The 23,270-nt window shown below is 37.1% G+C and overlaps 1 protein-coding gene across 1 annotated transcript in view; it reads right to left on the bottom strand.

Moving 5' to 3' along the window:
• Positions 1-348: 348 nt before the first annotated feature.
• Positions 349-23,270, bottom strand: part of LOC142337437 (uncharacterized) — a 35,785-nt gene continuing 12,863 nt past the window's right edge. The window contains exons 3-8 of the mRNA XM_075386662.1: positions 21,316-21,557; positions 20,454-20,932; positions 19,433-20,012; positions 12,050-12,614; positions 11,485-11,649; positions 349-1,883 (exon numbers count right to left, since the gene is read on the bottom strand). Coding sequence (XP_075242777.1) covers positions 1,080-1,883; positions 11,485-11,649; positions 12,050-12,614; positions 19,433-20,012; positions 20,454-20,932; positions 21,316-21,557 — 2,835 coding nt within the window. The 3' untranslated portion in view covers positions 349-1,079. The remainder of the gene's footprint in view (positions 1,884-11,484; positions 11,650-12,049; positions 12,615-19,432; positions 20,013-20,453; positions 20,933-21,315; positions 21,558-23,270) is intronic.

Here is a 23,270-nt window from a genome sequence, read left to right as displayed (position 1 = left end):
TATGATCGTCGTAATCTTAATACGTTAATGATGCTTATACGTTATTGGATTGTACTTTGCTTTGCTTTATATATCATTCGAATCAGTTAAATTGAGCATCCGAAAGAGTGTTTTGTCACCTTTACCTAAATTTTTTATTGACGCAAGAAGTCATATCGATCACATAATGTGGGGATGAACCCCCACCTATATTCACAAACAATCAACTCTCTTTTCAAAAGCAACTTACACAAACAAAAGCAGAAAAGAAACCGCTGAAAAAAGCTTCTTTGTAAAAAAGGCAATTTAAAATCGAAATTGGCTCCGCGAAATTGGCGGATTAGGAGGAGAAATTAAAGTGACTTAATTTCGGTTATCTTCAGATTTGGGAAGCAATGTGGTGAATTATAGGAGATGGTGACGATAATGCGTTTTGAGCAACAAATAAATTGGATTCTCTACTTAGGCGGGACTTGTTGAAAAAGACATGAAATTTGAATTAAGAACCGCTGTTGTTGAAGCATCAGAAATAAAATGAACCGCAATAAACCGACATTTGCTGCTAAATCGTTCAAATTTTGGGCAATTAATTAGCAAAGAATACATCTCGCTCTTTAAGATATGATCAAATGAAGCAAGATTAGATATAGCAACATCAGAGTTTGAATCGAATCAATAATTTTTGAACATGACAGGAGGAAAATATGTCTTCATTTCAATATGTCTTCATCATGTCTTTTGATGAAAACTGAAAATATAGCACATAGTTGATATTGTTTAATAATGCCCTCCAAAATTCAAGGTAGTATTTTTGAGAGCGTTTCAGAGCAAAGCGATTTTGCAGTAACAGGTATCGACGGGTCATAATATTACTATCAATTATATCCAGCGCTGAGCAAATAATTAAACCTCAAAAGGAAGCAATTCAATGTAACAAAAACTCAAACTAGACAAATGTGTGTATGAGGGCAAATTTCTAAGCGAATGTTTCTTCATCTGATAAAAGTCACATTTCTTCTTTTTTCACATTCAGTTATTGTGAACAGACTTTGTATAAACTCACTTCAAGGCGTTGAGGATTTCCAGTTCTCTTGTTGATCTCAGTTGGCGCCCACTCGGCTGGCCAGATTAGCAAAGGGTGGCAGGAAGGTATTAGAAACTGCATTTGTGGAGTTGTTGGCACTTGCCGTGACTGCGGCTGCAGCCTGAAACTGCTGTTGATACCTCAAAGCAGCAGCTGAAGATTGATTCCAGCCGGAACCGGAACCACTTTCGGGAGATCCAGCAAAGCCGGACGAAGAATCATAGGAGCCCCCCGAACCCAATCCAAATGGCTGTTGGTTGGCAAATGCGTGATTGCTTTGTCCTCCAAAGGATCCTTGAGCCGCCGAGTTTGTGAAGAAGGAGTTAAGATTGTTGCTTTGGCGGAAGAAAGGGTCATCACACATTTCGTTAACCAGCTGATCAAAGTTCTGCTGGGCATTTCCCAGGATTCCATTTTGTCTTCCAACCATCCCATTTGTTGACATTTGGGATCCATGTTGTCCACGGATGAGACCTCCGTTGGGAATCAATTCCGACATTGCAGGAGACGGGAATCCAGGATAGGATCCGCAAGGCGATGGAGTTGAGGTACTGCTTCCGCTGCTGCCCCCTCGCCCAACTGGGCTCAGGGGTCCATAGTAACCACCACTGGGAGTTCCATGATTAGACCCTGAAGAACCCCCGTGATGTTGGGATCCAGACATCATTGCCTGTTGTGACTCGCGGACGTTGTTAGAATTGGAGTTGTGATGTCCTGGCGCGTTGCTGGTGTAGCATCCTCCCGATGCTGGGTATGCGTCAGTGTAGTTTGTATGGGGAGGTCGGCTATGCATTGTTGAGGTTTTGTGCCTCATGTACGCCTGAAAGCATTAAAACTTTTTCTTCTTGGATGTCGGCAAAACATTCACTTTGTTTTACCTGCTTAATTGCTCTCAAAAAAGTTTGAACTCATCGTTCGACTTTTGTATTTGAAAAGTAAATATGTTCATCCCAAACATGAGCGAGGGGTACATGGAAAAACAAACTCAGATTAAAAATGACGAGGTGAAAGACTTGTACTGTTTATCTGGTTTCTAAAATTAACTTCGAGATTCATTGCCTAAACTAATCAAATTGTTTGAAAAAATTAGCGATATCAAATGCTGCAACCGGCAACGTTTTCGCTCATTTTTAAATGCTGTTCCTTTTTTGTAGATTTATAGATATTCCAGATTTATCCAGTTTTTTATTGTAAACACAGCGATAATTTTGGTTCATTTTGCCTTAAATTATCGAAAATTTTAACAATGGTTTTCCTTTTCATATTGAAAAAGAATGCATCAATTCAAAAGCTAGTTATTCATTGAATTTGTCTAATTTCTTACTGATGTGCTGAGTCGAAGACACAAATGCAACAATTATTAAAAACAATCAGACAATCAGACTGTTGCTAAGTTGCTCTGAGGTATCTGGCTATAAAAAAAAACTGACAGCTCAGTTAATTGTTTGTATTCCAGTAATCGTGCATCATCTAACAAGATGGCATGAATAAATAAGACTACTCAATTTTATTATGAACTTCTATCAATTTTCTACGGCTCGAATGATATTCCATTTTACAGCAGACATACAGCCACAATTTTCATATGCATTCGAATAGGTCATTACCTTATTCTAAGAGATTTTGGTACTTATAATTATAAGGCACTCTGCTAGTCAATGCAAGACAATTTTTAAAATTCGTCGTTTGTATAGACCATAAAAATTATATTTTATTTGGGACGTTGCTCGGTTAGACTTAAGAAGAAATTGGAAACATAACCGACTAACGTCGAGCAAATTGCTCTCAAAATACCGGTGATCTGCTGGCTTCCTCAGAAGCTAGCCACGGTTTAGTGAGGCTAGCTTTAGCTTAATTGAAGGGGAGTGAGGTGAGCGCAGCGCGAGGGCGGTTACACAGCCGCGGGGAGGGGGTGGTGAAACACGGGGAGTGGGTGGCTGCACGGGACCCTTACGGCCTGAACGATGTGCAGAGGTGGGGATTGGGGGGCTGATGTGGGGGAGGGGTGGGGGTATGGGATCAATTTCTAAGAACCGCCCTTCACCATAAGTATAGGTCTCCAAAACAGTTTCTGTGAATCGCAAACTTGGAGAATAGTGAGCTGAAAGGGCTTAATGGCCTCTGGGCGCTACCTCTTTATCCCATTTCTGAGGACGAAAAAAGAAATGGCTCAGACAAAAATCGGTCAAGCAAAAAATCGCATAAAAAACCAAAAAGGATTAATATAATTCCTAGAAACTATGTTTGAGAGCAATTAATAATAATTTCCTAAAAAGTGCAGTAAAGTCATTTATGATAACATTTCTACTATAATTCAGCATTAATGAGGGTAACAGATGATGACATCACGCCGAAAAACAGCAGCTGAAGCCCCATCAACAAAAGTAAAAGAAAGAGAGAGAGGGAGAGAGCTAGGAATGATGAGATTCGACTCTGTAACTTCAACTTTTCTACCCTTGTTAGTAATTAAATCAGAGAAAAAAAACTGAAAACTGCAAAATTTTAAATTTTCGAGATTTCGCAGTGAAAAAATGTTCATAAGAATATTTTGTCTCTGAGTTCTGTCATGTAACCCATCTGCAACACTTAAAACATTTCGTTAGCTAGTAATGATATTTAAACTCAGAATGTTCAAAAATGTTCAAAAAATTTTGAAAAAAATTACAAATTTTCACAAAATCTAGCATAAATTCGTAATATTAGAATCTTCAGAACCAATTCATTGTCTCAAGAGACCATCCAGTATGTAAAAGACTATCTAAAAGTATCTAAGGAGACATCTGAAACAGTCTGAAACAATCCTGAACAGTCATCTGAAAAGTATCTAAAGAGGCTATGTAAAAGATCCATACACTTGGAACATGATAATTTTCCGCAAATTTGAAAAAAAAATGAATTTTATCGAAAAATCGCTACAACTCTACTCATTAAAATATTGATAAGCATTCCATTAACTCTAGAAAATATGCAGCAGCTTATTACCAAACTTTGGAGGTCCCTGGTGCCAAAAAATTCTTGAAAAACATTCCTTTACATCTAAGAACTACGCAGTAAACTACCATCAAAATTTAGAGGAGGTTCCGTGGCTCTTGATGCTGGAAAAACCTAAAAAAAAATGACGAAAAAGTTCAAAAAAACATGAAAAAAACTGCAAGTTTTATCATCAAATTGCTACAACTTGGGATAATAAAAAGTTGAAAATAAATCCAGGGCTATAAAAAATTTTCCAGTGACTTATTATCGAACCCGAGCGGAGGTTTTCTGACCCCCTGAGGCTGAAAAAACCCGAAAAAAATCCAAAAACTCCTGATGTTAAAGTCTTGAAATACATTCCATTACATCTAGAAACTATGCAGTAAACCATTATCAAACCCCAGAGAAGATCCCTTGACACCTGGGGCTGACCAAAATAAAAAAAAGTCAAAAAGCTTGAAAAAAATTGTGAAAATTAGTATAAATTTCCTTGTTTTTTTCGGATTACCAAAACATATAGCTCCGAAAATGGTCATTAAAAATTTATGTCTTGCAAAAGACCTTTATCAACTTTGACCAGCCTCAGTTTTAGTCTGGTCCAACAAAAAAAATTCGAAAAAAAACGAAAAATTGCAACATTTTGGGCTGAAAAACTCCTAAAAAAGACCTTTTAAACTTACACTACGGCCTTCCCAGTAGCTTCACCACACTATGCACTTGAATGACAACTAAACGTGGCTAAGGGCATCTAATAAAACTCAAAGTCCGCTGGGCGCTACCTATTTATTCCGTTTTTATGGGCGAAAAGTCACATGGGTCAGACGAAAAATTGCATAAAAAAGACCAATAGGACTAATATAAATGCTACAAACTTAAATTGAGAGCAATTAAAAAAACAGTTAAAAAACTGTTTCTTTTCACTTTTTATAGTTTTACCAATAATAGCCCGATTTTAACAAAAAAAAACAAGAAGTTGCATGGTCAGTTAGTACGTTCTTAATTCACTGGAAAACACAAAAACAAACTGGCATTTAAGCCAAAACAAAACGAGTCAAAATTTCTTGCGTTCCAATTAAATCAATAATCATTAACACAATCATAAGCGACTATCGCTGGACAAACGTGGGCCAAGCCGCAGTACGCCGAGTGTGGTGACGGAGAGGTATCAAACTAACATTAATTTGATATTGAACTTCACGCCTTGAAGTTCTGCTTTCCCAGCAGCTTTGATGAACCGTACAATTAGAAACTAGTAAAGCTCTAAGGAAGCTTCTTAGACATTTAATACTCTCGGGCTTCAGCAGTTTATCTAATTTTTGAAGACGAAAAGTCGCATTAAATCGCTCAGGCATTTAAATCGTTCAGAAAGTCAAAACTATCAACAAAAAAGAATAAAAATACACATGTTGAGAAACAAATTTCTTCAAAGCTCGTCCCAGATCAGTTTAACGTATCCTTACTAAGTGTTCTGAGCTGAGCCAGAAGCTATGTAACTAAATTATGAGAAAATCAATTTCCTCTTCCCAATAATTTGCGCAATCTAAGATTCATGAACATTGTTGCTATCAATTAAAAGCCCACTTTATATCAATTTTAGAACTAATTTAATCCCATGAAAGACAACTTAGCTAAAAATATGAAAAACCATCAGTACTTTAAAGATTTTATGGTTTCTTTATTTCAGTAGCGCACACGTCTTTCAGAACAACAGCTGCTACAATTGCTTTACCATTAAAAAAACAGAGATCTTGTTCATGGATAAAGGATATTTAAAGATGTTTTTACTGATACGAAGGTGAAAAAACCTAAGGATACAGGTTTTGTTGATATTCTGGATCAATGCGCCCCAACTGCGGCAGCTTTCTTGTTTAAACAATAGCGACCGCTTTTTGCAATGATTTTGTCAGTTCGATTTTACACATCAGCAAATTTTTCCATGCATAATATCTGGATTTTGGTTTCATCTAAATCGTCCTTACCCACTATATTAAAATTAGCTGAGGGCAATTGCGCCCCTTTTCGGAGGCAGTTAGCTTTCCGATCAAAAAACGCCGACTGCAGTTCATCAGTTTCAAGAAACGCATTTTTGCGAGTTCAAACGCAAGGCTGACTAAAATTAAATTTCTAACGGCGTTAGTAGAAAAAAATCAGCGTTATGGGTTAGCTTTATTCACTAAAGCCAGGCAACAAAGTATTGATTTATTAATATTTTGATTATTCTATTGTAAACGCATGTTTTTTGTGTTTGCTTGGCTAGAGCTAATATTACGCCTCTAATTGTTAACCACTAACATTCAAGACATTTTCACAGTGCTCGACAGACTTTTAGACTTGTTCAGGCGGAATGTGAAAAAGCTGTAAAAATGTTGTTGAAAAACGTTTGAGAGCAATTTAAAATGTATGAACTTGTTAGACAAAACGGATTAAACTTTCACAACCAATTGTAAATTGATCAGAATTCAGATTAACAGTGCAGCTTAGCTTCATTATGACAAGCCATAAAGCATTACGGCAACCATATCAATTTATAGCTTTAGTTTTTGAAAGATTAATGGTTGGAAGCAGGCCACGCGTGACTGGCAATAAAAATGTTTTTATCAGCAACCAAAACATGACAAGCATTAATGGCGCAAGTTGGCTATCAAAACAAACAAATCGCCTTATGTGACGACAGATTGCCTGGCCGAAATATTAACAAATAATCACTTAGCCTAAAAAAAACTTGATTATTGAAAACGGAACCCAAAATATTGGACGAAATTCTTTAAAACAGAATAATGAAGACTAATTCATAATGATACATACTTCGGAACCAAAAACAACCCAATCTTAAAGCAAAAGAGCAAAAAAATGATGACAGTTATACTTTATCAGTTCAACTAAATTGATTTTAGAGAATGCATTTGGTCTCTTTTTCATTGAGAAAAAAATAACAATATCATTAACTAATTTGTTATGCTGAAGCCTTAGTTCCCATACGCCCCAAACACGTAAACAAGGCATGAGAGTTCGATAAGTGAAATACCTTAAATCTAAAATTTCTTAAATTGGAATCGCAAATTTGAACAGCAAACACATTTGCGTATTGAATATTACAATTTTAGGATTATCCTCGCAAATTCCAGAAAAAATTAACTGTAATCCATGCTTTTAAAACGTTTTAAGCTATCAGACAAGCTTTTCCTAGTGAAACTTTTCCTGTTACGATTGACATTATCCACAAAAATTGAACTAAAAACGTTTTTTTTTAATATTCACCAGCAGTACATGCCATTTGGAATCGAGATTCGGTCCAACAAGCTATCGGCTAAGAATGGCAATTGGCTAGCGACATGAACTAAATTTAATTCACTTTTTAAATCTACAACACGTCGTGAAGTTAAACACTTCCAAAAGGGTGGAGGCTGGATTAAGTCGGGAAGCGAGCGGGATTTAAATCAAGCTGACACCGAATTGATTTGCGCAGTGGGTAACGCTTCCTGCCCCGGCACAGCAGATAAGCTATCGATATTTTATAGGCAACGGGCAAGTTGGGCAAATTAAAAATGAAAAGACACATTTGCATTCAAATAGCACTAAGTTACCCTCTATCTTGAATCAGACGCCCCTGTGGGTTGTTACGTAGGCGACTTGGCAAACCCCCTTTGGCTAGGAAAAGTGTTAAAACTGCGCAATCAAAAATGGTCAGCAAAGTGAAAATGGAAGTGAAACAGTATCCATCACATCAGATATTATTGTGAGAAAATGTAAGAAAAAATCAGCAAAAAATATTTCTCAGATTATTACGAAATCACATTAAAGCACGATTCTCGAGTTACACTGATTCCGGAAACCAATTTTGAAGCTTTATCTATTTGGCTGCAACGTAAATTGAAAATCTCCTCTTAGAAAGCGATTAAGGGAATTAGAGACACCAAAGATTTCGAACATATAGATTTATCTAAAAATAGATCTCTGTAGCTCACAAAATTACGTAGGCGCTAAATTCATTTTTTTCCCTATAAGGTTGAGAACATTTTCCTTATGCGCTTCTTATGAGAGTGTTAAAATTACTATGTAAAACGAGATCAAAAGGTAAAGCGAATTAAAAAAGGAGAGCGCCTAAAATAATAAAAGTTTACATACAAACAACAATTTTGACTCGTTCAATTAACGCTACGAAAACAACCTTATTAAAATCACTGCGGTATATTTTTTTTAAAAAACAGCCTCGAAAAATTGCACGCTAATAGAAATATTTTTTGCATCTCAACTTCGTTAACAGCGACATGAACAAAGTGATAACCCTTCCTCTCTCAGCTCTGCTGTTCAAAATTGTTCGGCAGACTTCTTCATTATTCCTCTTTGAGTCATAGAAACCAAGAATACCATAATATAGCTACGCTCAGCTTGTAGCTATAAAAATGAGGGACGAAACAAAACAGTAGGACGAAACAAAACAGTACAAAACAAAAACGGTACACGAGAAATAAAGGATGAATCGTTGTCCCGTCTGTCAGAAATCTGAAAATCTTAAATTAAGAACCTGCACACAAAACGTAACCAATCACATTAATGGAACTTAAAAATAAGTTAACAAAACAAGTTAGTTGACAAAGAAAAGCAACAGTGTTGATAATGGAAACATAACCGACTAACGTCGGGCGAATTGCTATCAAACGATCGGCGAGAAGTTGGCTTCGTCAGCAGCTAGCCACGGTTTAAAGATCTCTGGGCGCTACCTCTTTATCCCGTTTCTCAAGACGAAAGTCAAATGGGTCAGACGAAAAATCGGCCAAGCGAAAAATTGCATAAAAGAGACACAGGATTAATATATTTGCTACAAATTGCTTTTGAGAGCAATTAACAATAGTTTCCTAAAAAGTTCCTGTTAGGACGTTTATGATAGAAAAACAATTCTACTATAACTCATTGTTAATCAGGATCAGAGATGATGACAAGGAAAGGAACCCTAACCGACAGAGAGAGATAGAGAGACCCGAATATTTTCCATGATGGGATTCGACTCTGCAAATTCTAGTTTTCTAGCCTTGTTCGTAAATAAATGGTATAGAAAAAACTGAAAAAGGCAAAATTAAAAAAAAGTTTTTCAACTTTGCAGTAAAAAGTTCAAAACAATTTTTTGTCTCCAAAGTTCTGTCAAGTAACCCATCTCGGAGATTTGAATAGCTTCGTTGGCCAGTACTGGTCGCTAAACTCAGAAAAGGACAAAAAATATTGAAAAATCTTGGAAAAAATAGCAAATTTTAACAAAAATCTTACTCAAATTCAAGATATGAACATCTTCAGAACCATTTCATTGTCTCAAGAGATTATCCGGTATCCCTGTTTCAAGCCTGAAATAGTTTCACAGGCTCATAATGATCCATACACTTGGAACATAAAAATTTTCCAAAAATTTGCAAATCTTAAATTTTATCCAAAAATTTACTAAAACTGGAGTGATAAAACATAACCGACTAACGTCGGGCGAATTGCTCTCAAACGACCGGCGGGCGGTTGTCAGCACCTAGCCACTGTTTAGTGAGGTTAGCTTTTGCTTGATTGAAGAGGCGTGAGGCTAGGGTAATAGACGATATTATCACGCCACATAACAGCCGCTGAAGTCAACAAAAGAGTTAAGGAGAGAGAGAGAGAGAGAGTGCGAGGTAAAACGTGAGCGAGAAAGAGAAGGAAAGAAACGCCAACCAACACACACACACAGAGAAAGAGAGAGCTAGAAATTTTTTCCATGAGATTCTAGCCTTGTTAGTAACTAAATCATATAAAAAACTGATAGTGCAAAATTCAGAAGAAAACTTTCCACATTTCGCAGTGACGAAAATGTGCAAAGAACATTTTTTGCCTCTGGATTTTTGTCATGTAACCCATCTGCAAGACTTAAAAAGCTTCGTTGGCCAGTGTTAATCGTTAAACTCAAAAAAGGACTCAAAAACTGCAAATAAAATGACAAAAATTTCAAAAAAAAATTTGAAAAAATAATAAGTTTTATTAAAAAATCGATAAAATTTGTGATATTAAAAAGTTCAAAACTATTCTATCGCAATAAAAATTGTTCAGTAACCTATTATCAAAGCCTATACGAGGTTTCTTGGGGCTGGAAGAACTTAGATAATGACAAATTTTGAAAAATTTGAAAAAAAAATTCAAGTTTTATCCAACAATTGCTAAAAATCGTGATGTTCAAATGTTGAAAAACATTCTATTACCACTAGAAACTATGCAGCAACGTATTATCAAACCCTTAAGGCGGTTGTCTGAACCCTGAGGCTGAAAAATCTTGAATAATGAAAATATATGTCAAAAAATTTTAAAAATATAGCAATTTTTGTCAAAAAAATGCTAAAATTCGTGATGTTTAAATCTTGAAAATGATTCCATTACTTCTAGAAACTACATAGTAACCTATTATTAAACCCTCGAAACATTGAAACTTTCAAAGACATTGAGAAAATTTGCAAAATTTATCAAAAAAATGCAAAAAATTCGCAGTGTTGAAATGTTGAAACCATTCTATTACCACTAGAAACTATTCAATAACCTATTATCAAATCCTAGAGTAGATTCCTCGACACCTAGGGCTGCTAGGGCTGAAAAAACTTAAAAAACTGACAAAAATTTTCAAAAATCTTGAAAATTGTGAAAATTAGTATAAATTTGCGTTTTTAGCTAGCGGTTGTTCGTCAGTAGCTATCCACGGGTGGGGGGAGGGTGCACGGGGGTGCCGATGGGGGTGGCGACAGTCGGTTGGGGGGGGGGGTGGGGCGGGCAACAGGGCGGTGGGGGGGCAATAGTGGGGGGGTCAGCAGTGGGGGGGGGGGTCTTCAACCTCTAAGAACCGCTGTTCACACCATAAGTATAAGACTCCAAAACTGTTTGAGCTGAAACAGAGCTAAAAAGCTCTAAGAGCACTTAATGCCCGCTGGGCGCTACCTGTTTATCCCGTTTTTGAGGACGAAAAGTCAAAAGCGTCAGACGAAAAATTGGTCAAGCGAAAAATCGCATAAAAAAAAAGACCGACAGGACTAATATAATTGCTACAAACTTCGTTTGAGAGCAATTAAAAATGTTGATCACCATCCCATCAACTCTAGAAATTAAGCAACAGCTTATTATCAAACTTTGGAGGAGGTCCCAGGGCCTCTGCTGCCGGAAAAAATTCAAAAACATGAAAAAAATGCAACTATTTTTAAAAATTGCTTAAATTCGTGATATTATAATCTTGAAGAGCATTCCATTACATCTATGAACTATGCAGTAACATATCAAACACTAGAGGAAGTTCCGTGACTCTAGAGACTCTGAGGCTAGAGAAACCTAAAAAAAGACATGAACCTAAATAAACCTCAAAAACTTAAAAAAAAAAAGCGTGAAGATGGGGGTCGAACTCTTCACACAATAAATTTATGTCTCCGTGAATTTTTGAGAGCTATTAATAGTGCACTCACTTCAAATTGCGTGGGAGACATCTGAGAGAGGTTGATATTGGATTTTCGGGATTTGAGTTTTGTGGATCCAAACTTAGTGGCGGCGAAGGCGTCCGCTGTCATCAATTGTTGCTGGTGTGGGTGGTGACCTCCGGGATGGGCTCGCGAGTGGTGGGCTGGCTGTGCCTGTCAAGGTCAAAATGTTATTCAAGAATAAAATCAAGGTCAAAAATTACTCATGATTGAAGCCACCGTTCAAAACGTTATTCATTAATGAACTGCCGCTTCAGTAAATCATCTTCAAAGTCAAACTGACATTAACGTGAGCTCGCATTAATTAATGATTGAAAAATGTGGCACTTTTCAATTTACACAAGAATCACAAGAAGTAAAAAAAATTACTACCAAAAGATGACATTCTGAGCGTAACGGGAGGCAGATCAAACTTATTGTATGAAACCGGAGCAACTGCTGTTTTCAGCATGATATTTTTTGCCATTATTGGTATGGAGTATATTTTTCACAAGTTACTTATCCAATCCATACATAGAAAACCAAATTTGCTCAGCAGTAATGCATGTTATACCTGTTGCTGGTTCATTCCAGAGGAATAGCGCGTAGGCGGAGAAATGGCTTCTGGCGTCTGGCCACTTGACAGACCAGACGGCACCTCTCCATTACTCATTGACACAGTTGCAGATCCAAAATTTCCACCAGCAACAGACGAGTTTGAAGCCAGGGGCGTTGCGACGCTATTGACGGAGCTGGTATTGGCCAGGGATTTAACATTGCCATTCGAGCCTCCAATTTGGGCACTGGATGGAGGAGTAAATTGTTGACTCTGGTTCTGAAGAGGAGATCCAGATCCAGTCGAGCTTGACGACGATGAACCCGCAGGTGTGCCAATCATCGAATCCTGGACAGACGTCTGGTTTACAACTTGATTTGAAACAAGCGAAGTTGGAAGGGCAGTGTTGTTGCCCGCAGATGAGGTGGAACCAGTGCCAGAAGATGGGGAGGAAAGGGTAGAGGAGACTTGGGCCTGGCTCCCCTCGATATTAGTCCCACTGGATTGTGACTGGGGTTGCTGGGTAGTGGAGTGGGGTGCTTGAGGTTGGTTCAGGTTGCCAGAGCTTTTCATTGACGGGGACCTGTTCAAAGAAGAACAAAGAAATTAACAAAGGTTCGCAAGCAGCGCATTTTTCATGAATTGTTTCAATTCCTATTAGCTATCGGCCATTATAAATACCGCATATCCAGGGCAACATTTTCATTTAAGATTTAAGTGCTTTTTCCCCACAATACCATTCTGGATGTTAGAAACCAGAGAATATTTTTCACGGAAATCGACTGGATATGAAAGAGGAAATAGTTTTTATTTAACTGAACTCGTTTGATAACATTCAGAAATTCAAAGAGAGTTACGGAAATTTTCATCGGATTTCTCAGAAAAGCGTAGTTAAACGTATAAACTTGAACATCGATTATATTCTATCAAACCGAACGTTCAAGTTTGATTCAACTGCCTTATTATTACTCATACGGTAGAGCTTCAGGGGCCAAAAAGTTCAATTTCAATTGCTATAACTGCATCTCAGTGCACGATCAGTACATAATTGGGCGTGGTTGCAGACTACACTTTAAAAATCTGAACAAGATCTCATATCGGTTCAAAAACATCCCTTGACATACTACAAGAGCAATCAAATCGGGAAATGAACAACTTGCTCTCAAAAACTGATCATATCAATGCAGACTTTTAAACTCAAAAGTGCGTGATGTGATGAGAATAACACAACTCTTAAACGAACATTGCTATATACACAGTGAATAAGTTGACCTGATAATAAAACAAAAGAAAGAAAACAAAAGACATCAAAATTGAAACAAAATGCCGAATAACACACAAAGACCCCTCGCGTCGCATCGCTCATAAGTTGACCATAGCTAATAAAACGCATTAAAGTGGTACAACGCGATTGTGATAAATAATTTATGGTCTCGTATAAACGCTCTTCTCGCTTCATAGCTATCAACTGTACTTCAGAAATCAATCAAACATCCTCAGAAATCAAATCAGACATCAAAAAGTGAAGCCAAGATTGGCCATCGCTGTCAAGCAATGACAATAGGCCTCGATTTGCAACAGCGCAGTGGCTTTTATTACCACAAATCAACAACAGCCACAATTATCAGCTTTCAATTGATCAAAGAGTCACGCTGAGGCACAGGTACTCGAGTCGGTTGCTAGAGCTAATTACGTAATCAACCACCAAAACACTACACCATGATGCAACTGTTGTTTTTTTTGCACAAAATAAACAATTTAACGTATGGTCACCAAAAAAATGGTAGCTCTTACTTTTAAAGCAGAGCATCCACTGTAAAATTTGAGTTACATCGTTTATACCACTAATATAAAACTCCTTCTAATTAAAACCATAAAATACTTATAAAAACAGATGAAGAAAAACATCGTAAATTAGAGGGCAGCAATAACCCACGGCACAAAAAATGATTAAAAAGAGTAATTTTTTACAAAAAAACTGCCTCCCTCCCTAGCTTAAGCTGCATATTGTAGCTGATGATCAATTCCAGACGCCCGAAGACCGATTTAAAAATTCGACACTGCAACCGCTAAAAAGAGGGCAGTTAATATTTGTTTTAACCAGTACCTGCCCGCTAAAAGAGACTTTACTTTACCTTAGTAAAAATATGTTACTTTACATATCAAGAAAACATATCTTATAGTTCCAACTGTTGTAAAAGTAATGACTGAGAATCACAAAGAATGTTGAAATCAAAACGGAACGACCAAACGCACAATTTTAAAACGTAAACCGACTAATGACGGAAGAATTGCTCTCGAACGACAGGCGGGTGGAAAAATATTCGACCCCACCGGGAATCATTGACCTACCACTTCATAACTATATGCACTGCCGACGGTTCCATCTGATCCTTAACTTTGCTACGCTGCAACCGACTTTATATTAGCAACAAGCTTTAAGTGAGAGCATTAGAGATCACTCAAAATGAAGAACGAAAGCGTGACAAAGTCACTTGGGAAGTCAAAGAATGTTCTAGAAGAAAAGCGCAAAATGGTCAGGAGAAAAATTTGCATAAAAAAGACCAACACGTTTACAATAATTGCTATGAACTTCGTTCAAGAGCAATTAAACATACCCGACCAATGTCGCACTAATAAATCTTAAATTCAGGGTGAGATAGGTTTAAAATTCCAAAAGAACTGCCCATCATGTCATGCATTTCTGGCTTTTTAAGAGTTTCCGTGAAGAGTAGCTCTAAGGGAACTGCTCAGTGACATAATTATCTCCAGCCGTTAACCGTTTATCATGTTCTTAACGATGAATAATTAAACGGGTCAGACGCAAAATCAATTAAACTAACAAAATCGCATTAAAAAGACCACAGGACTAACTTAGTTCGAGAGCAATTAAACAGAATTCGAAATCTTACATTTTTTTATTCAAGACCAATAAAGCGGTAGCTTAGTGAAGATATATAACTATATTAGACAAACATGGCTGGCAGATTGACAGAAAATAGTCGCAATAGCTTCGTAGATTTGCAGTATTATGTGCCCTCAAAACCTTTCAATCAGAACGACTCACACTCACTTGAACTTACCTCTTTAAATTAAAGTAAATAAAAGTGAGGAGGTCAATTTTGAGAGTGAGGTAAGTAATTTATGGTCTCGTATAAACGCTCTTCTCGCTTCATAGCTATCAACTGTACTTCAGAAATCAATCAAACATCCTCAGAAATCAAATCAGACATCAAAAAGTGAAGCCAAGATTGGCCATCGCTGTCAAGCAATGACAATAGGCCTCGATTTGCAACAGCGCAGTGGCTTTTATTACCACAAATCAACAACAGCCACAATTATCAGCTTTCAATTGATCAAAGAGTCACGCTGAGGCACAGGTACTCGAGTCGGTTGCTAGAGCTAATTACGTAATCAACCACCAAAACACTACACCATGATGCAACTGTTGTTTTTTTTTTGCACAAAATAAACAATTTAACGTATGGTCACCAAAAAAATGGTAGCTCTTACTTTTAAAGCAGAGCATCCACTGTAAAATTTGAGTTACATCGTTTATACCACTAATATAAAACTCCTTCTAATTAAAACCATAAAATACTTATAAAAACAGATGAAGAAAAACATCGTAAATTAGAGGGCAGCAATAACCCACGGCACAAAAAATGATTAAAAAGAGTAATTTTTACAAAAAAACTGCCTCCCTCCCTAGCTTAAGCTGCATATTGTAGCTGATGATCAATTCCAGACGCCCGAAGACCGATTTAAAAATTCGACACTGCAACCGCTAAAAAGAGGGCAGTTAATATTTGTTTTAACCAGTACCTGCCCGCTAAAAGAGACTTTACTTTACCTTAGTAAAAATATGTTACTTTACATATCAAGAAAACATATCTTATAGTTCCAACTGTTGTAAAAGTAATGACTGAGAATCACAAAGAATGTTGAAATCAAAACGGAACGACCAAACGCACAATTTTAAAACGTAAACCGACTAATGACGGAAGAATTGCTCTCGAACGACAGGCGGGTGGAAAAATATTCGACCCCACCGGGAATCATTGACCTACCACTTCATAACTATATGCACTGCCGACGGTTCCATCTGATCCTTAACTTTGCTACGCTGCAACCGACTTTATATTAGCAACAAGCTTTAAGTGAGAGCATTAGAGATCACTCAAAATGAAGAACGAAAGCGTGACAAAGTCACTTGGGAAGTCAAAGAATGTTCTAGAAGAAAAGCGCAAAATGGTCAGGAGAAAAATTTGCATAAAAAAGACCAACACGTTTACAATAATTGCTATGAACTTCGTTCAAGAGCAATTAAACATACCCGACCAATGTCGCACTAATAAATCTTAAATTCAGGGTGAGATAGGTTTAAAATTCCAAAAGAACTGCCCATCATGTCATGCATTTCTGGCTTTTTAAGAGTTTCCGTGAAGAGTAGCTCTAAGGGAACTGCTCAGTGACATAATTCTCTCCAGCCGTTAACCGTTTATCATGTTCTTAACGATGAATAATTAAACGGGTCAGACGCAAAATCAATTAAACTAACAAAATCGCATTAAAAAGACCACAGGACTAACTTAGTTCGAGAGCAATTAAACAGAATTCGAAATCTTACATTTTTTTATTCAAGACCAATAAAGCGGTAGCTTAGTGAAGATATATAACTATATTAGACAAACATGGCTGGCAGATTGACAGAAAATAGTCGCAATAGCTTCGTAGATTTGCAGTATTATGTGCCCTCAAAACCTTTCAATCAGAACGACTCACACTCACTTGAACTTACCTCTTTAAATTAAAGTAAATAAAAGTGAGGAGGTCAATTTTGAGAGTGAGGTAAGTTACGTGAAATCAAAAACTAAATCACGCAAATGAACAAAAGAATTCGGTCCCATAAGAGTGAAAAATGAAGTCACGCATGCAATTCAGCTGAAATTGCAAAAAAGGAATGATTAAAAAGCAGATTTGAATTGGTTGTGACGTCATATGGTTGGAAAAAGATCCTGACGACGAAACAAAAAACATAGCAGGACAGGTCCTGACCAACAATTCCAAGAATTCTCAATGACTAAACAAAAACTAGACCTAGAACGGACTATGAGTGAATTGGAAAAACCATTTCCAAAAAATCAGATCAAAAAAAATTTTTTAAAAAAATGAAAATCAATGTCAAAATACCACATGTGAACAAAAAACCACTAGCTAGAAAGATAAATTTGGTTCAAACGAAACACTAGGCCAGGAATGAACTATGAATGGATTGGAGAAAACCATTTAGAAACAAATCCAATAAAACAATCGAAAAAAAACAGTAAAAATCAAAGTGAAATTGCCGCATGTGAACAAAAACCACTAGCGAGAAAACGAATTTTTGTTCAAACAACGTTTTCTCACTGTACTTTTAAATTAGGGTACTAAAATTTCAGGCCGCAAAACCACTTGCATTTTCGCTCCATTTCTTGTTTCGCGCGTCCAAAACCACTACTCCAGTTTGACTTCAAAGATCATGAAAATGTGTGAACAGATCAGAAAAAGAATACAATTCAAATTTTTTGAATTGTAAAAAAGAGAAGGCCAATATTAGCCTCAGCTATCGCTTTGCGGCTATTAATCAGAAAAACAGAGCCGACTAACGTCGGGCGAAATTTTCTCAAAGGATCAGCGGGGGACTGAGAGAAGGGGGTGAAACTCTTGGATTCAGAATCACTCTTCACACAATGCTTCAAACATTTTCAGTGAATGGATCTAAGAGAGCTGCTCAGCCAATTAATTCCCTCCGGTATTTACCGGTTTATCCCGTTTATGAGGACGAAAAGTCAAATGAGACAGACGAAAAATTGATCAAGCAAAAAATCGCATTAAGACAGCAGGACTAATATAATTGCTACAAACTTGAGAGCAATTAAACAACTGCAATTTTAATAAAAATAATAATTAAAATTCACAGTCCAAATAATAATCTCCGAAAGTTGATTACCTAAAAAGAAATCTTCTATAAAGCATCATCTTTGTAACTTCATTGAATCGAATTTAAGACTTTATTCGGTACCGTAAACTATAGCGATGATTCATTTTATACAAGCTGCTTGTTCTTTCACCTTCGCGTTAAACTTGCATTTACATCAAGTCTGTTACTCAATTCACGACCAAGGTGTTTATTGTTTATGCAAAGCTTTCCAAAACTTTTCACACAACGGCTTCAAGTTTATAACGTAGGCTATCAATGTCAATTTTACAATGGCATCAAGACATTGATAATGGTTATCAAACAACGTCTTATCTTCAAAAGAGCAAATACTGTTTTAAATTGTGGCGCTTTATGGCCTAAAATCGATCAAAAAAGACAGTAATTGTTTCGTTTCAAAATAGAACAGTTGTTAGTTAACTTTACAAGAGTGAAACGTTTTTAGAAACCTTTTTAAATCAAAACATCAATTTAATTTTTCTATCTCAATTGCGCTTTGACACCAAATGGATTCAAATCAATTTTCGAAAGAATCGGAGGATTGCTAGTAATTTGAATTGGAGCCGAAGACCTCCCACCTCCCCCCCCCCCCCCCCCCCCCCACCCGCTCAGTAGACATCTAAGGCGTTTATGTTCTGAGAGAATCACTTTAGGCCTGTTTGAGCTGCATAAAATCAGACTTTTTTTAAGAAAAAAAGTTATATGCATAATCCCTTTAATAAATAAAAACATTTCCACCTACTGCAATAGACAAAATTCCAGAAAATTCTTAGCAATTTAAAGTGCAACTTTTGCCTGGATCTTAAAATGTCATGCTGCGTTGACTGAGCAGACGATCAAGCACAAAAATTGCCTCATCAATAATTCAATAATAAAACTAAGTAAAAAGTGCAAGTGCTAGGCGGAGTTTGAAATAATTTGGTGTTAAAAATTGCAACAAAAGAATCCTCTCGCTATTACATATTAAACAGTATTTAACATTCCAGGTTCGAACCAGAGCATTGTAGACTCTAGAAAGTGGCTTCCCATTGTAACAATTCCAAGTTTATATGCCCATCAAACATTTCAGTTAGGACAACCTACCGTAATAAATAATTCAACGCGTGATTCCCTCAAATAGAATCGAAAACAAGAGAACATCGCAACTTAAAAGCTGTCTGATTTTGCCGACTGCATCTAAAACTGTTCAGCTAGATTCCTAATCAATAAAACTGAACACATCTATTTATTCATGCGCTTTTAAAAGAAATATCACCAAATAATTGATTTGATTTTCGGCTAAACAAATTTGAGAATGTGAAAAGATGACGTATTTTGTAAACTTATGAGACCAAAAAATGACCTGCTATTGAAGTGGACAAATTAAACATTTAGAAGGTGACATAAAAAAGTTGTTTTTCAAAAATAAAATGAAATGTGACCTGTTATTGTAAGCCGTCCCATTTCCATAATCGACAGGTGAACCACCTCTAAATGCTTGCTGGTGTTGCAACAACTGCAGTTGGGCCAAACTATTGGCAGTCGAGGAGTTGTAGAACCTTTGTGGCGGCGAGACCAAACTTGAAATGCCACTTCGACCGCCTGGAGGCGATGGGGTGTTTGCAGAGTGCTGGGAATTGTTCCCACTCATAGACATTACAGGAGGAGCATTGCCAATATTTCCAGGAATACCGCCGACTACATCTTCAGATGGAAAATTTAACAACCCGCCTATAACCGGGGCATTTTGCCCACCTCCTAGAACTCCAACAGTTCCAAGGGCATCATTCTGGGAGCCCGTTATTGAGGGCCCGTAATGGTTACTCATTGGCGTATGAGCGGACACAGGATATGGTGAGTTGATGTTGTAAGAACCTCCCGGATGTGGGAGAATGTGCTGTTCGGGCGAATCTGTGGGGGAGAATACGGATGCGTCCGGGTTTAGAGGCCCAAAGGGTGAGGATTGCATGTGTGATTTGTTGCTGCCCAATGAAGAGGCTGATTTCCAGAACATCCCGAGATCTAAGCAGCAGAAGAGTAAATTAAAAAGTAAAAGCGCCCATTTAAAGTTTGCTAACTTAAGTCTATGTTTATTTCATTTTCATGAATAACGGTAGTAGTTTCAAGAATGCTCAACTGAACAAAGCTCTTGTTAAAATGGCAGTAGCGGTCAGGTCAATTCACTTAAAACGACAACAGGTACCGCTTGAAACTAGGTTGAAGCTGTTCAATTCACTAGTTTTATCTCAATTGATTTTCAGTGCAGTCATTTTTAGAATCAGTTGCTATGTGATATCTCGACAAATAAACTGGGTAATAAAAGTTTTCTTTATTTAAAAAAATGAGAAATCACGGAATCTTCTGCACCCGTGATGAAATCAGATTTAACTGGGTAAAATTTAACCCAGGGTCGTGAACATTAATTTACCTGTTCAAAAAAGATTTAAATAGTTCGAAACTTACTTCTGGATACGTTGGCGTTTCTTGTCATTGCACTGTTGTGATGGCCATTATTCTGAATTGGAGAGCTGAAAGGCGCCCCCAGATGGGCCAGGGCCGAAGGACCGACACTTCCCTTCACACCCGGCAATGTTGTGGGCCGGCTAGTCACCGGATGGTACCCAAAATCACCAACAGTACCCAGTCCGGAATCCATCATGTTTGCTGGGTGCGAGATCTGGCCTCTTGACCTCATAATACCAGCAGGATCCAGCCCTCCTAGACCTGCCGGTTGCATTGCCAGAGGTGGGGAGGAAAAATCATTGGCTGAGTTGAGCACGTGTGAAGAGATTGCATTAGGGTGTTTGGCGATTGGGGGGTTCTGGAGGCCAAGAATGCTCGCGGGTTCGTCTCCCAGAATTGATGGAGAGGGACCGTGATTTCCCAAGATTAGGGATCCAGAGGAATATTTTTTGAAAGGGGCGCCTCCAATGCCATGATTGCTGAAAAAAAATTTAAAGAAAATGCTCCCAAAATTTTTGCGACTTCCAATTAAGCAAAGCAAAAGTCATTTATTCTCGCATTACTATCATTTCATGGGATTTTTACCCTTTCCTCTTCCCCACATTTTAATGGGAAATATTGCGCTGGTCTGATAATGATAATAACATTTATCATTCTATGATTCATTTTAACACAAAGGATAGTGCGAAATTGGTAGCTCAGTTAAAGGTTTTTCTTTAAAAAATTCTGCGCTTTAAAGAAATGCTGATTGCTGTCATGTCATCTTATTGTATCAGGTTAGCTCTTTTTGTTTTCGAGGACAGCAAATTTTTTAAACTAATTTAGGCAACAAAAAATTACGAATTGCGAAGATAGAAGATACCTGAGAGGATTGTTTGCGATGAGAACATTGTTATTATTCGAGTCCTGCTCATGTATGGACAGGTTAGGTTGACTTGATTTCTTCGCTCGCTCTTGCATCTTCAGATTCTTCTCGTGACCAATTGCAAACGTCTTTCCAGACTGGGACGAATGCAAACGAGGGGCCGCCGGGTCTTTATCACCCGGGCATGGCTTGCTGTATACTGTTGTGAGAGGAACTGAATCTCCAATTTTGTAACTGACCTGGAAAGAGAAAAAAGATTTAAAAAATTAGTGCCATATAAAAGTCATGAATATTATTAGTAAATTCGTATCTGATTTAAATTGGTTTAAATTAATCATTGTGATACAAATTTAAATCCACCTTTTCAAAAATATATATCGTCTATTACAGGTGTGAAAATAATTTTCAGATTTTGGTCAGCAAATGGCTATCAGTTTTATCACGGCTAAAAGATCGTTGGTGTAGTTTTTGTCTAATGCCAAAGAACCAATTCCAGCCTAACAATTGACGTGAGTTTTGATTAACTTCTTTTTGAACGGGTTCAAAACTCTGGTTCGTTCAAAACATTCAACAGACAAAAACATAGCCGGCAAATTGCCAGAAAATAGCTGAGATAATTTTGTATATCCGTAGTACTTCAAGCAACTGAGATCAAAAATATTTTGGACTCTTTTGCCTATATTTTTGCGATGTCCGAAAGTTTGTCTGCGGCATCAATATCTTCCTTTCCTAACCTAAAGTGTAATGTCCTCAATTCACATTCAACCCTCCAGCAAAACACAAGTAAACAACGTCAATTTGAAATAGTGAGAAGTCAATGGTGATCACAAGGACGATCAAAAACTCACTGAACTGAGAGCATAAACGGGACGCATAAAATTTAGCAAAGAAAATACGTGTATTGATGGATGAAAAGCTTTCGATGTAGCGTGAGGAAAAGATTGTGAAAGAAACACAAACTTTTAAAAAAAACACAAAATGCCATTAACGGCTCAATTAAGGTATCGCACACAAAGCAATTAAAAAGAGAATTATATTGTTAAAAAGAGAATTATATTGTAAACTTTCCTCAACTGAAATCTACTATATTAAAATTGTTATAATTGAAAACAGATCAACAAAAAATACTATATGAAAACGTATTATAAATACAGACAGAACGGAGGCCGATCAACAAGACGACGTTTCAAATGGACGACACTGAACTTCATTTCAACTGGACGACAATTTCATGCATTCTCAATGTTAATCATTGCTGTTGACTATTTGATTTGACGTTTTGACTATTTTATTCATAATGTTACAAGCGTTGATAATGACTAAATTGAAGGAGAAATAAGGAAGGAAAAACTATGCGAACAATTCCGGACCGCTGTCCATGGCCATGCCTCTCACTTGCTCTGGGATATAATTCGGAAACAACGGGAAACATCGCAGCGAAGCCGGGACGCGCGCTCACCGGCCGGTCAACTAGGTCTAAATTATCAGCTCATAATGAGATTTAGCATGTATTAATAATTTCTGTAGACAAAACGAGCTCCTTCGATTTGCAAACAAATTATGAGTAAACAAAAACTGAATTTTATTTTTAAAGCAATAGACAATTCAAATCTTGAGATCTCGACAGACAAATAAAATCAGGACCAAATTGCAGAAATTATCAAAAAAAACTGCTAAAGCGAAATGGCAACGAAGCTCAATTATGCTATAAACAAAAAGGAGAGTAAAATGATGACTTAAAAAGAACAAAGTGAATTATTCAACTTCATTTTGCTCACGCAGAATCATTTTAAACCTAAAAAAGCGACAGTTTCATAGGTTGTCTGTTATTGCTGCTCATTTTAATTGCAATGAAAGTATCCAACAATATAATCCTCAAAAGTCGAACTTTGCCCCAGTTGAAAATTTCAGTCAAAGAATTTGACAAGAGGATCGACAGAGACTAGAGACAT

Source organism: Convolutriloba macropyga, chromosome 4, assembly GCF_964194025.1.
Source record: "Convolutriloba macropyga chromosome 4, txConMacr16.3, whole genome shotgun sequence".
In the NCBI taxonomy this organism is placed as follows: Eukaryota; Metazoa; Xenacoelomorpha; order Acoela; family Convolutidae; genus Convolutriloba; species Convolutriloba macropyga.
This window is presented reverse-complemented; position numbering and strand designations above follow the sequence as displayed.